At 37.4% G+C, this 13,657-nt stretch overlaps 2 protein-coding genes and 1 long non-coding RNA gene across 3 annotated transcripts; all 3 read right to left on the bottom strand.

Annotated features, from left to right (window-relative positions):
• Positions 1 to 1,753: 1,753 nt before the first annotated feature.
• On the bottom strand, positions 1,754 to 3,327 carry LOC109088603 (G2/M phase-specific E3 ubiquitin-protein ligase-like). Its single transcript, XM_042754801.1, has 3 exons — positions 3,163 to 3,327; positions 2,753 to 2,967; positions 1,754 to 2,163 (listed from the first exon to the last, which is right to left on the bottom strand). The coding sequence occupies exons 1-3, from the start codon at positions 3,294 to 3,296 to the stop codon at positions 1,880 to 1,882; spliced, it is 633 nt and encodes a 210-aa protein (XP_042610735.1). The 5' UTR covers positions 3,297 to 3,327; the 3' UTR covers positions 1,754 to 1,879.
• A 339-nt stretch (positions 3,328 to 3,666) lies between these two features.
• On the bottom strand, positions 3,667 to 6,393 carry LOC122144126. Its single transcript, XM_042754799.1, has 3 exons — positions 5,809 to 6,393; positions 5,038 to 5,351; positions 3,667 to 4,036 (listed from the first exon to the last, which is right to left on the bottom strand). Exons 1-3 carry the CDS (start codon positions 5,874 to 5,876, stop codon positions 3,771 to 3,773), a joined length of 648 nt encoding a protein of 215 aa, XP_042610733.1. The 5' UTR covers positions 5,877 to 6,393; the 3' UTR covers positions 3,667 to 3,770.
• Positions 6,394 to 8,867: 2,474 nt separating this feature from the next.
• LOC109088606 lies at positions 8,868 to 11,675 on the bottom strand. Its single transcript, XR_006159547.1, has 6 exons — positions 11,167 to 11,675; positions 10,676 to 10,756; positions 10,461 to 10,529; positions 9,409 to 9,474; positions 9,270 to 9,323; positions 8,868 to 9,035 (listed from the first exon to the last, which is right to left on the bottom strand). It is a non-coding gene; the product is annotated as an uncharacterized LOC109088606 (long non-coding RNA).
• Positions 11,676 to 13,657: the final 1,982 nt, after the last annotated feature.

Here is a 13,657-nt window from a genome sequence, read left to right as displayed (position 1 = left end):
GTCAATAAAATGTATTAGTTGTAGCTGTGTTGCTTACATCATACCAATGTCTGCCTGTCATGTTTTTTCCCTTCTAAGGTTTCTAATTGTAACAGTAGCAAACCCACAAGAGTGGTCAGGTGTTCATATTCAAAGTCTTACAGTACTGCAGTTCAGAATGGGATATGTACAATTTTTAATTATTCCTTAAGTAGTCTCTTATGCTGAATATGCTCACTTTCCCCCAGGATTATTTGATGAATAGTTCAAAAGAACAGCATTTATCTTAAAAGCTTTCAAAGAATCCTAAAAAATAATGTTTACACTGTTTTCAAAATTCAGCTTTGATCACAGGAATAAATGCCACAACCTGCTACATGAGCTGCTGATTCAGTTCTACTCGGCCATCATCGAGTCTGTTTTATGCACTTCCATCACTGTCTGGTTTGGTTCAGTTACCGAATCAGACATCAGGAGACTACAGCGGACAGTCCGGAATGCGGAGAGGATTGTTGGTGCCCCCCTGCCCACCATAGGCGGAGGGTGAACCAACTCCAGGGTAAGGCTAAATTAAACATGTAGTAAACATCATAAACACGTCTTTTTAGGCAAGAACCAGATATGGGTGTCATGTAGGTTAAATACAATGTTTTTATTGGGACCGAATTTGCATTTAACGAGATTACAATTTAGAAATGTATAATTATATTGACTGCCCACCCTCCAGGACCTGTACCCTTCCAGAGTGAGGAAGAGAGCCAGTAAAATCCTCACAGACTCCACTCACCCTGGACACCTCCTGTTTGAACTGTTACCGTCTCCGATCACTGGCCACGAGAACAGCTTCTTCCCACAGGCCATTTCCCTTCTGAACAGTTAATTACCCCCCAAGGCATATGCCTGTAAGTGCAATACCTCTAATCTTAGCTGATATTTAAATTTATTCATACTATTCAAAATACTGTAAATATGTTCATAATCTTTAAATGTTTATTCTGACTAAACCTTTTTATATGATATTCATATTTTGTTCTTGGAATTTGTATAATGTTTCTTGTTGTATTTGTATATGTGCACTGGAAGCTTCAGTACCAAGAAAAATTTGTGCAAGCACACCTGGCAATAAAGTTCTTTCGGACTCTGATTGCACTTTACTATATATTCACATAGAAAACAGCTACTTTACACTGGAATAATGTTTCACAATATAACAGTTTTTACTGTATTTTTGATCAAATAAATGCAGCCTTGGTAAGCAAAAGAGACTTCTTTTAAAAACAATAAATGTTGATTTCTTTTAAACATTAAATAGAGAATTTATTTTGGCGGAAACATGCAGGAAGACCTTGAAGTGCATCTTTTTGTTGACAGCAACAGATTTATAAATTATTCTCATTATGAATTTGGGAAGATGTTTGACGCATGTTGTGTTCCCAAATGATAATTGTAAGCGACTCAAACATATCGCCACCTTGGAATATGTGAATAACTCAATTTTGACAAATGGGGATGATATGCTATAGCACTTGCAGAAAAACATTTACTGAGAAACTGAAAGCTATGATGTACTCCATCCAAAACATACAGCACGTCGGATAAGGTATTCGCTCTAAAATATCATATTCTCCTGGCAACATTTGTTACCTACGCAATTAGTAAATGTACTTGACCAGTTGATTACTCTTCGACAGCGATGCCACAGAAATATGGTCCCCATAATAATGTAGGGAATACAAGTACACACACACACACACACAAGTTTAGATTCAGGGAAATTAAGTTTAACAAAACTTTAATGTTTAACAAACATTTTACAATTTCTAGTAAAAAAAAACAGCAATCCAGCAGGAGAGCTATCAGCCACATGGGATGGGTGATAAGGGTTGGGAGAACAGGTTTTTTACGCTACCCCAAATGTTGGCGATTGAATTACACCGGATGTCATGAAATGGCAAAACTCTTCATATTCCTGTCCAATCGGCAACTTCAAAGTAATGGTGCATGTGTTTGCTTCTGGGAACATCCGCCAGTTGCCATTTATGTTCTCATGGAGAAATGTGATATTTGGATTCTCTTTGAATCCAAATACGGGTACGGCAGATGCCCCAGAAGCAAACACAAGGACATTCTCTAGGGTGACTTTAATTGTGTCCCCACCATCCACCTCCACTGCTGCATCTCCATCTGCAACACAAAAAGCAAAGCATCATTTAAAAAAAAGAAATAGTGACACAAAAAGATTCTAATCATACATACCTCCAGTCACTATGAATACTTGATTAGCTTTATATCATTGTTTGAACTAACTGCATGCCATATTTTTATATATATATAAACAAGCTGAAAACACTCAAACACATTAAAAATGTTTTATTCTATATCATTTTATTTATTTATTTTTATTGCGCCTTTGAATGATTATGTAATTGTGGCATCTGTATTTGTAATCACGATTAGAAAAACTATTTATTGTGCAGCCCCAACAGCAACCTAACTCTAACCCTAACCCTACCTTATCAACCTCACAGCAATATGATAGTAACTATACTAAGTACCCTAGCAACCACATAGCAACATCCCAGCAACCACCCCTATGTACCTTAGGAATCGCACTGCATAGCAACCACCCAGAAATCCTTTGTAACTGCATAGGAACTTCCCAAACAAACACTTGTTTAAGCGTACAATTTAATTTTTCAACAAGCAATTTAACAGTGACACTCAGGGTCTGCAAAACTATGTTAAAATTAAAATTAAAATTAAATGGACTCACCTTCGACTTCAATGATCCAATCCCGCCAGTGACCAACTGCAACCTCCTCCAAGGCTCTCCTGTTAGTTCCTCTTGGGGAGTAATGTATTGTGAAGAGGTCCAGCAAGGAGGCAGCTGACAAGGTGGGGGGACCACCACAAAAGAGTTCCTCCATAATGGAAGAGTGCTCCTTTATGGCATTTAGCACCCCCAGTGTCTCCAGTCCTTCTTTCAGTCTTTCAATCAGGTAAGTACATATGTTGTCAGAATCAAACATTTTTAATCATCAGTAGTTATATCAATTGATATGCAACACATTTGAAAAAGTAACAAATGTATGAAAACTTAACCCCTACAGAGAAAGTAGTTTTTACCTTTAATTTTAACATCAGCATTTAATAAAACATTAGTGATCAAGCAGGTAATCTTACTGTTTGAGAGGCATCTCCATCCTTCCCTCTAGATAGTATTTTAGCGCTGCATTGACAAGATCCTGACGCTCTTCAAGGGTTGAAACCTTGCATAAGGCACCGAGCATGTGGAGGCTGTTTGAAGCCTCTAACATGGCTGTGTGTGCCTCTGTAATGGTTCCTGCCCTTTGGATCTAAAAGTTAGTAAGAGAAGAGGTTCTATTAGAAATAACCTTTTGTTGCTGGCAATGTGAAGTGTTCTCCTTATTTCCAAAATAATGGCAGTTGTAGTACAAAAAATAATTGTGATGTATACACAAAAACTTGGAGTAGTCTTTTACTTTGTTATATCGTACCATCATGACAGTAAAATCTGTTATAAATATCAGTCAGTGTTGACTGAAAGTACACACTTATGTAGTCAACTTGTCGGCACAAGGGCCTCTATTATTATTGTAGTTGTTTTTACACAATACGGTCCTTTAGATGTGCAAATTTGAATTTTGCGTTTATCAGTGTGTTGTAATTTTTTTCCTAAATGTTTAACATGTCCATATTTACCAACAATCTATCTATAGCTACTCAACAGACCCCCCCAAAAAACAAAAACATAGCACAATACAAAGAAGCTATTTTGGCCCTGAGGTTAAGGTGTTAATGACATTACAGATTCGACTTTTGATATCATAAAGACCAAAAACAGATGTATATCTTACCTTGTCCAGCTGGTCATGCAGCTCAGGGTCATAAACCTCTTCTATGTTCACTGGTGGAGCAGGGATCCCTGAGAGCTGTGAATACAGCCTTCTGGCCAACACACGGGGTCCCACCCCGCCATGAACAAGGCAGACTGATATGATCATCCCTAACACCTTGTATGTTCCTCTGGATAAGCCTACACAATTGAAATGAAGACCACAGTTAAAAAAAAGAATGAAGATTGTTATCTGTTTTGCAACTAGGGGTTGTGAATTTTGTGAAAACACATTATGGTGTGAAATGTCTGACGTCTCTCGCAGCGCAGTATAGGCAACCCTGCAATTACATGCACCATATTCAACAATCCAACATGTCCTCCAACCTATATGCCCAAATAGGTAATTTGTCACTTTCTTGAAATACAACCCATGGGAGCGTTTACTAAAGTTGCACCCCTATTGACAAGAGGACACGTTCATTTTAGTGAATTTTACCCTTTTATCTGCGTCATAATTCAGGTTTCATGTAGCTTAATTGGTAGAGCATTGTATTGTACCGTGATATGCAATGATGTGATCATGCGATTGTGGCTTCGATCCGAGGGAACACATAACTTTCCATCTGACAAATGCATAAATGTAAATGAGTTTTGTTAAATGGAAATAGGACAAATGAAAGGTAAGGGACCATGTAAAAAAAACACACACACACACACACACACACACACACACACACACTGCATTTAAATAAACACTCATTTTGATTGGTAACAATGATCATTCATCATTTCATGACGACAGACGCAACACGACACTGTCATTATTTTTACACCAGCTAGTTGCAACACCACAAATGTTAGAAGTATGGTGAACAAGCATATTTGAAAGCTGTCTGAAAACTCATGTGACAATGAAGATTTAAGTAATGGCAGTTTTAATTTCTGCTGTGCTATCACAGGAATAAATTGTGTGTTACAGTGTAGTATCAGCTAGATTTTTTTTTTTTAATGTATAAGTATTTTGATATAAATGGCTGTTTTTGCACTCTTTGGAACCTTTTTCTATCTACTTACCTATTGTACTTTCTATTTGGATATCTATCTATGAAATTGTATGTACTGGTTCTATCTATCAATCAGTCTATCAAATAATCAATCAATCTTTTTTAATATATATATTTAAAAGAAAATGTACCTACCAAGGGAATCAAGAGCAAGGCTCTTGCCGTTCTCGGGTCCAACAAAATATCTTGAATCCAGGAGTTCTTTCATCAGTAGCCTGAGAAACTCCCGGGTAGGACCACCAGTATCAACAGATCCCTCCCCTGTTCCGCACGAATCCACAAATACGATATCGAGTTGTTTATGTGGATTGAATGCTCGTCTGTTGAAGGTCCTCAAAGCACATTGTAGCACCCTGGACCTTACTACATTTATGCAGTTTGCTATGGGTCCAGACTCAACCAGATCAACAGCTGACTGTAGACCTTGGAGCAGCCTCCTCAAGTCATGCCTGCAAAACAAAGTACAGCAATGTTATCCAAGTTGTCATAAGAATGTATTTAAATTGTAAAATAATAAACAAGTCTGAAAAATACACCAAATGAACAAAAAATTAACCTTCAGTGCATATTTTGTAGCCTTCCCCAGATCTGTGCCTTGCAACAATCCTGTCTATGAGCTATGCAGGCAGTTCCTTTGACCTCATGGTTTTTTTTTTGCTCTTATATGCGATGTCAGCTGTGAGGCCTTTTATAGAGGTGTGTGCCGTTCCAAATCATGTCCAATCAATTTAATTGACCAAACTTTCTGAATGCACTGCATAGGCTTCAGCAAGCTCTCAAGCTGTACTCTTGTACTGTACAGTGACAAACTGAGTGAATCAGTTTGAACACTGCAGTGCCACTGCTAGTTATCACATACAATGAGGGTCAAACAATTGTAGTTTGTAGTAAAAAAAAACATATTACCTAGTATCACTCACTGCTGTGCTGGTCGAGGTAGAGGTGTAGGTGGAGGCGGAGGCCGGAGAGTGCATAGAGTCAAAGGGAACAGGTGGGTCGAAAGTGTCAACGGAGGCAGAGGGAACAGTTGGGTCGAAAGTGTCAACGGAGGCAGAGGGAACAGTTGGGGTCGAAAGTGTCAACGGAGGCAGCAGGGAACGGTTGGGTCGAAAGTGTCAACGGAGGCAGAGGGAACGGTTGGGTCGAAAGTGTCCATGGAGGCAGAGGGAACGGTTGGGTCGAAAGTGTCCATGGAGGCAGAGGGAACGGTTGGGTCGAAAGTGTCAACGGAGGCAGAGGGAACGGTTGGGTCGAAAGTGTCAACGGAGGCAGAGGGAACGGTTGGGTCGAAAGTGTCCATGGAGGCAGAGGGAACGGTTGGGTCGAAAGTGTCCATGGAGGCAGAGGGAACAGTTGGGTCGAAAGTGTCAACGGAGGCTGAGGGAACAGTTGGGTCGAAAGTGTCAACGGAGGCAGAGGGAACAGTTGGGTCGAAAGTGTCAACGGAGGCAGAGGGAACAGTTGGGTCGAAAGCGTCCATGGGAGGCTGAGGGAACAGTTGGGTCGAAAGTGTCAACGGAGGCAGAGGGAACAGTTGGGTCGAAAGTGTCAACGGAGGCTGAGGGAACAGTTGGGTCGAAAGTGTCAACGGAGGCAGAGGGAACAGTTGGGTCGAAAGCGTCCATGGAGGCTGAGGGAACAGTCGAGTTGGAAGGAATGGCTGCTTCAGCTTGGTTGACTCCAGCAGGTGTTACATTGTCACACAGTGTTACAGAGTCCTGTTTTAAACACATTGAAAACATTGGGTTACTCTAAAGCACAAAAGAACATAACCAGCCCTATAAAATATCTACAAAATGTATGATTAGAAATGATCCATAGGTATCATTGTCTTACATACATTAGAAACTACACAACTGGAATGTGAAACAACTTGTGTTACGGATGCACAGATGATTGTAATATCTGCTGAAAGTGCAGATAATCTGTGGGTTAGACAGGCCAACTCATATAAAATAACATTTCCACAAATTCCGGTCATGGGTGGTCAAGACAAACTATTATGATTGTAAATATTACCTTTACTCTCTAAAATGAAAGGTTGATTAGTACTTATTGCTGCATAATGAATAAAATGGTAATGTCACAAAGGTAGGCTATGTCACATCATCATTTCACATTTTTGAACCAGAAGTCTACACTTCACATTATATGCCTGTAGGTAGCACTTAGCCTTTGTTGAACTAACATTAGTCATACCATCATGCCAACCATACCAAATTATACTTTAAGGTGACTGATTTTTTTTTTCAGTGGATTCTGGTAATGTTACAGATTATCCATGCATCTGTTTCATTCCAAAACCGAAGTCAACAGAACATCATTGATAAATCTGAATGTTACATGTTTAGTCTGCTTTTTAATTTTGACAAGCCATGTAACTGAAATTACCTCTATCTTGTAATGGTCATGTGAAAGTTTTAAAAATTTTTCCTACAGTGTATTGTAAATGTAGGAAATATTTGTAATTATGTTCTATTCTTTTTAACTTTTTATTCATCAAAGAATCCTGAAAAATGTATCACTGGTTATAGCAGCATAATTGTTTCCAACACTGACCATAAATATTATACTGATTTCTGTAGGATCATGTGACACTGAAGACTGGAGTAATGATACTAAAAATTCTGCTTTGATCACATGATTAAATTACATTGGAATGTATATTGAAATAGAAAAGCATTTTCCTGTATTTTTGATCTAAGGAACATCTCTTGTCACCATTGATAACCAAGTGGCTTACACACTGACATATGGCGCAGCTGTGACTTGAGTTCTTTTCCCGATCCCATAACTCTCTCTCCACCTCAAAAAAAAAAAGCTTTACTGTCAATTTCCACTATCCTTTCCAAAAAACCTAACATTACATATCTTACTGTACACAAAGTTTTGACTTGTAGCATATGTCTAAGTTAATTATAAAGTCCTATCAGTTAAAACAGATTACAGTTTTTGGGGCTTTAGTTTAGTCAATTAATCAGCACAATTAGAAAAATGTATAACATACATCTTCAGCTCCCATCCAGCGAACAAAAAATGTGGTGGATTGGGTGATGTAGTCTCCTATTTTCCCATTAGACGAGGTTGTTATTACAACAGCTGGACTGTGTGATATCAAGCAGAGTGATTCAGTTGCTGAATCCACTGCTCCTGCATAGAATATGAGTTGCTAGAAAAGGGAAACAAGTTGCAATTAACCACTTATGTAAATCTGAAAACTTATAATACAGATGTATATAGCAACAGGCTGTTACTTGTATAGTGTTCTGCAGCTGGAAATGTCTGCGTTTCCGAGAGCCATCCGGATAGTGAAACTGAAATGTAACATCTCCTTCTGAAGGGAAAATTGCAGACAGTTGTATCCTCTCACGTATGACCTATGTGACGGAAGTATTTTATTAGTTCATAATGAAATTCATGAAATACAAACCAAATAGAAGCCTACATTCCTACTGTATTTTGTACAATTATTTAAGGAAAATAAATTACAATAATAAAAGGTTACACATTACAGCACACTCTGTTATCACAGGTTTATACAAAACAGAGATGAAATCTTATTTTTATCTGTATTCACAATTATCATGTTTTTTGATTGCTCTCATTATTGACTTCATTGCATCAGTGATGGATTATATTCAACAAAGCAAACAGTGTGAATGCCAAAGTTCTAAATTTCTTAGATTGGAAGCGTAATGTGGTCTTGCTTAATGGACCACCCTTGTCATTGTTTGTGGTTTTATTGCCTGTCTTGATTATGGGACAGATATAAGAAACTGAGAGCCATAAGAAACTAACCACATCCTTGTAGGTAACTGTTGAACTTTCATACTATATGTATGGTTCTTGTAAGTTCTTCTCAATTTGTCTCAGCAATTTGAAAATTACGCTTGAAAAATTAAGCACTATTGATTAATTTAACTTGCCTGGAGTCGTCTCTCCTCTTGCTGTTCTCTTCTTCTCTCATTATTAATCTGTACAATACATGTCATTAACATAGTTACATATGTAGGCTTCTGAATTTCTGCTGTTTAAAAAAAAAATTAAATTACCTTTTCTCTGTCCGACAGCAAGGACTGTTCATATTCAGAATCTTGCTCTTCAATCAGTCTCCTTCTTTCCTCTACACTCTCCTGTTAAACAATTATTGAATCCATTATACACAACAAGGTGGCAACAAAAGAACACAACCACATTTACAACATAATTTGTCAGTGTGTGAAAGAATAACTTGCACCAGTCATTGCTCAAGCAAAAAAATGTATTCTTAGAGAGATAGATATATATGTTATTGTAGTTCCTACAGAGTGAAGTGAAATGCATTTTGTCATTCAAGAGTGTCTGCAAGGTTAAAATGCAGTGCTTACTGTTTCTGCCCCAACTTGATGATCTTGATTTGAATGATTGTTTTCAATGCTGACCTTCAGAATTAATTAGAAATTTAAAAAAAAAATTGCCATGACGTGTAATAACTACAACAATACAGAAGAAAAAGCTTGTTCTTACCATTTCATTATCAGCATTATCATCACCATGATGACTTAGTGAGGATACTTCACTTTCATTGATGACCTACACATTAACAGGCAGACAAACAGAAATGTAACTGTAATAAATACTACATTAAAAAGTGAAGAATTAGGTCTGATTCACAACACATGTTAACGCAGAGGTAGAGTTACACTCACGGTAAACTGCAGTTATTTGCAAGTTCATTACTTGCACCCATTTAAATGCCTTGCAGTTTCAACTTTTCATTAGGGTGCTGTTTTCATAGGTGCTTTTCTGATCGCTTACAGTCAAAGAGCGCATATATTAAATAGCAGGTTGTTACTGGACTGAATTTATTTTTATCACCCAACACTGTCAAATACACAGAAGGTTTACATAAACACAATTTGGTTTGTCTTAAATATAAGTATACAGTTGAATGAAAATAGGACGTGTGTCTAATATTAGATGCGTGCAAGTCTTAAAGCAACAGCAGTAAACATGCTGCAGCTTGCCATTAAAGGGATAGTTCACCCAAAAATTTATATTCTGTCATCAATTAAATCACCCTCATGTTGTTCCAAACCTATAATAATATATTTCTTGTGCTAAACAAAAAAGATGGTTTTGGAGAATGTGGGTAATCAAACAGTTATATCCCCCTTTACTTCCATAGTACTTTTTTCCTACTATAGAAGTCACTTGTTACCATCAACTGTTTGGTTACCCACAATCTTCAAATATCTTTTATGTTTAACAGAATAGACTTCATTCTGGTTTGACTGAATTTTCATTTTCGGGTGAACTATCCCATTGATGTTAATAAAACAACAACAAAAGACAAACAATTCTGCTAATAATTAAACCTTAACCTATTGTAGCTGGGAAAAAAATAAAGCGCTGATTATATTTGTATATTATGTTGTTTATTTGTAATATGCATCTTTGTTCTATTTTCTTAAAACGAAGATAAAATGAAGTACAGATTTTTATCTTGGCCTATATATATGCACACACACATAGAAGAATGGAAAGATAAAAGCAAAGAACGCAATTCATGGTCTTACCATTTCAGTAGTGCTATCATCATCACTGGCATGATGGCTTTCTGAAGAATTATCACTGTTAATGATGACCTTTTTATGGACAGAATTGTATAAATTATAATGGCTACATTATAAACCGGTCAGTAGCAAGCACTTTATATGGTATTTCACTTCATATGCATTTTCCTCAAAACAATTAAATATTACATCAATAATTATGTAATATATGTTCTTACCACTTCCTCATCACCATCAACAAAAACATCATCATCATTATGATTTTGACCTAGTGGGGAATCATCACTTTCATTGATGACCTACACATGAACAGGCAGACAAAAATTTAGCAACTGTAATAACTCCATTGACACCAGATCAGAAACAAGAATTAGGAATGATAAGAGGTAGATACACATGACCTCTGGGCAGAGTATATGTTCAAAAACACAAGAGACGGAAGCGATGCAATACGTTTAGCAAAATACTGAAATGTGATGAGAGTGATCCACATTGACAAAGTTAATAAAGAGTTAAATTCATGTTCTTAACATTTCAGTAGTGTCGTAAAAGCACATGATTAACATAAAACGTAGTAGTACTTTTATTGTAAGTATACATTAACTGTCTGTTTGAATATGTTTTAATAGGCTACATATGGCTTTAAACGGTTATAACCTATATACTTAACACATAATAACTCAAGTCATGGTTACATATTTTTCCTCACCAATTCGTCGTCTGTTGTTGCTGAGTCAATGGATTCCTTAAATTTGTAAACATACCAAAAATGTCAACCCAAATTTTATACTGAACGTCTTTTGTCTGATTATTATGCACAGTATACTGCACAGTACATTAGTTATTATTAGTTACTCACCACTGAAACGGTGTTACCCTCATTGTTGTTTAAAGGCTGCTGTTAAATGTAATTAAACAATACTTGATATGAATAAAAAAATGGATGATTACATTTTGGTTTTTACATAACCTTAGTGAGCTTACACTTGGCCGGAGGTAGAGAGCTGACCTTCCCAGCACTCCACTGTTTCGTATTGCTTTAGGTGTCCCCTCGATCAGTGGAATTACAACACGTTGTCTATTGACTCTGCACATGTCGAATGACTTGCTCTTCAGTTGGGGGTATTCCTCCTCTATAAATGTTTTAAATTGGCCCTCAGTCAAGCTTTGAGGGACCAGAACACTTCTTACTGGATCAGCTGCAAATCAAATACCACATTAATTTAATTATTAAGAAAAAGGCTCTTTAATTTATACTAATATGGTTTCTTCTATTTAATTACTATTTTTTCCCTTTTAATTAATTGAATGGTTAGTTATTGTTAGTGTAAAGTCACAGTATACTGTTACACTCAAACTTGGCACAAGCATAATTTGACTGCGTCAAGTTCCACATTTGAGAACAAACTAACACTGTCTGCTAAAACTCCAAATGTTCAAAGGTGTTCAGGTCATGGCCTGTCTACTGAGCAGCACTAACATACTTTAGATCTCAGTTAGATAAACAGTGCAGAGCTCTGTCTGATTTCTTGCTTATGATGTTTTAACTAACAAATACTGACTTTTAGTTGGGGTACAGGAATAACATGAGTTCTTAACTTCTTAAACTGGGACAGCATTCCCTTTAAAAACATATGTGAGTACTAAAGTAACAATACATACTACAATTTACAGAAATACAAATTGGTAGCTTATAATAGTTGGTACAAAATGCCACAATACAAACATGAAGGTAAATTTTTGTACTCCCTGGATCTCAATGTCAATACTATCCATCCTATATAGTATGTGAGATCAAAAGAAGTGTGTCCCAACCCATAGTATGTTGAAAAGAGTATGCCAAAAGACCCAAGATGGTCTACTATTTCCCGCAGGTCTCCAAAGTGTGGATTTTCATGCACGCTATAACGGATAATATTGCCCACAACCCATTGCATTTGGATGACGATTTGGTTGGTATTGCCGGCTCAGAGCCCTTTGAAACTGCATTGATTTGGACTTCAGCATTTTGGTTGCAGTTTAAATCCATTGTGTGGAGAAAAATCCTGAAATGTTTTCCTCAAAAATTTATTTTTTTACACTGAAGAAAGAAAGACATGGATATCTTGGATGGCATTGGGGTGAGTCAATTATCAGGAAATTTTCATTTTGAGGTGAACTAATCCTTTAAGTAACTTTCTAGGTATTGGGCGAATTAAATGTACGTCAGGGATAGACAGTGTCAGTAATTAAGTGCCACTTTCCTACAGATTCTAGGTCCAAATGTAATCGAACACACCTGAACAAGTTAATCAATGTCTTCAGGAATACTAAGGCAAAAGGCAGGTGAGCTTTTTCACCAGGGTTGGACTCAGCACTCTGACAGCATTTTGACAATATTTAGTGATTAGGGACTGACCTTTCATGTTGTGTTAGATGTTGGACCAGGAGGTGAATGGGGACCTCCTGTCCACACCTCTTACACTGCTCTTTTCCAAAACCCTCATCCTACAAACAGTAATGTACTTGTTAATGTTTGGTTCACAGCTACACACGTCTGTTAAAACTGCACAGTAAGGCATGTCTTAGAATCTGAATGAGAGCACTTTTCACGAGGCTAATTCTGTACAAATACTTTTGCCTCCCTCTATGATTAATGACCCTTTTCCATAGTCCCTGCAAAGGGGCTATTGCTTTTATACAACTACACTTATCAATAACACAAGCACAACAGTTATTTTCTATATATCTTACTTTCTGACTGAGGTCCTCCTCCTCCGCCATTAAGATGAGGTCACTTTGAAGAGGCACAACATAGGCGACAGCTCTGTTTAGTCCACTGTCTTCTTTTAAATATGACACCGTGTAGCCTCCTGCTGGGACTGGCAAGTCAATTAGTTTCCTGCTTCTGCAGCACCTCATTATCTTAAACCCACCGATGCCACGGAGGGCTGTAAAAGCTTCTTCAATTTTAACTTTTACATCTGCTGCAGAACCATTCACTGGAAATTGTATAACTTTCCTGCCAAGTCCATTTCTTTGTAGGATCAGGGTCTCCTCCGCTGATGGAACTGCATCTGTAGATCTTAGCGCACAACCGAAGAAAACATGCTCCCATGGCCCACACACTGGCTTGTTAAAAAGGCTGCTTCGTCTTACTCTGCTTCGAGGATATGGACTATGGAAAAGCCTTGAGAGTGTGGTTGATGTAGATGTTTGAG

This window comes from Cyprinus carpio, unplaced genomic scaffold (assembly GCF_018340385.1).
Source record: "Cyprinus carpio isolate SPL01 unplaced genomic scaffold, ASM1834038v1 S000006593, whole genome shotgun sequence".
Lineage (NCBI taxonomy): Eukaryota > Metazoa > Chordata > Actinopteri > Cypriniformes > Cyprinidae > Cyprinus > Cyprinus carpio.
Note: the sequence above shows the minus strand (reverse complement) of the source record. Positions and strands in the feature narration are given on the sequence as shown.

What these genes read in the sequence shown, in the direction of transcription:
- LOC122144126 (XM_042754799.1), bottom strand. Translation starts at nt 5,876, where the DNA reads ATGCACTCTCCGGCCTCCGCCTCCACCTACACCTCTACCTCGACCAGC. An exon ending in ACAGCAGTGAGTGATACTAG is followed by an intron (nt 5,352 to 5,808) that starts GTAATATGTTTT and finishes TTTGTTTTGCAG; the next exon opens with GCATGACTTGAGGAGGCTGC. An exon ending in CCTTGCTCTTGATTCCCTTG is followed by an intron (nt 4,037 to 5,037) that starts GTAGGTACATTT and finishes TCAATTGTGTAG; the next exon opens with GCTTATCCAGAGGAACATAC.
- LOC109088603 (XM_042754801.1), bottom strand. Translation starts at nt 3,296, where the DNA reads ATGTTAGAGGCTTCAAACAGCCTCCACATGCTCGGTGCCTTATGCAAG. An exon ending in ATGGAGATGCCTCTCAAACA is followed by an intron (nt 2,968 to 3,162) that starts GTAAGATTACCT and finishes CCTGATTGAAAG; the next exon opens with ACTGAAAGAAGGACTGGAGA. An exon ending in TTGGATCATTGAAGTCGAAG is followed by an intron (nt 2,164 to 2,752) that starts GTGAGTCCATTT and finishes TTTGTGTTGCAG; the next exon opens with ATGGAGATGCAGCAGTGGAG.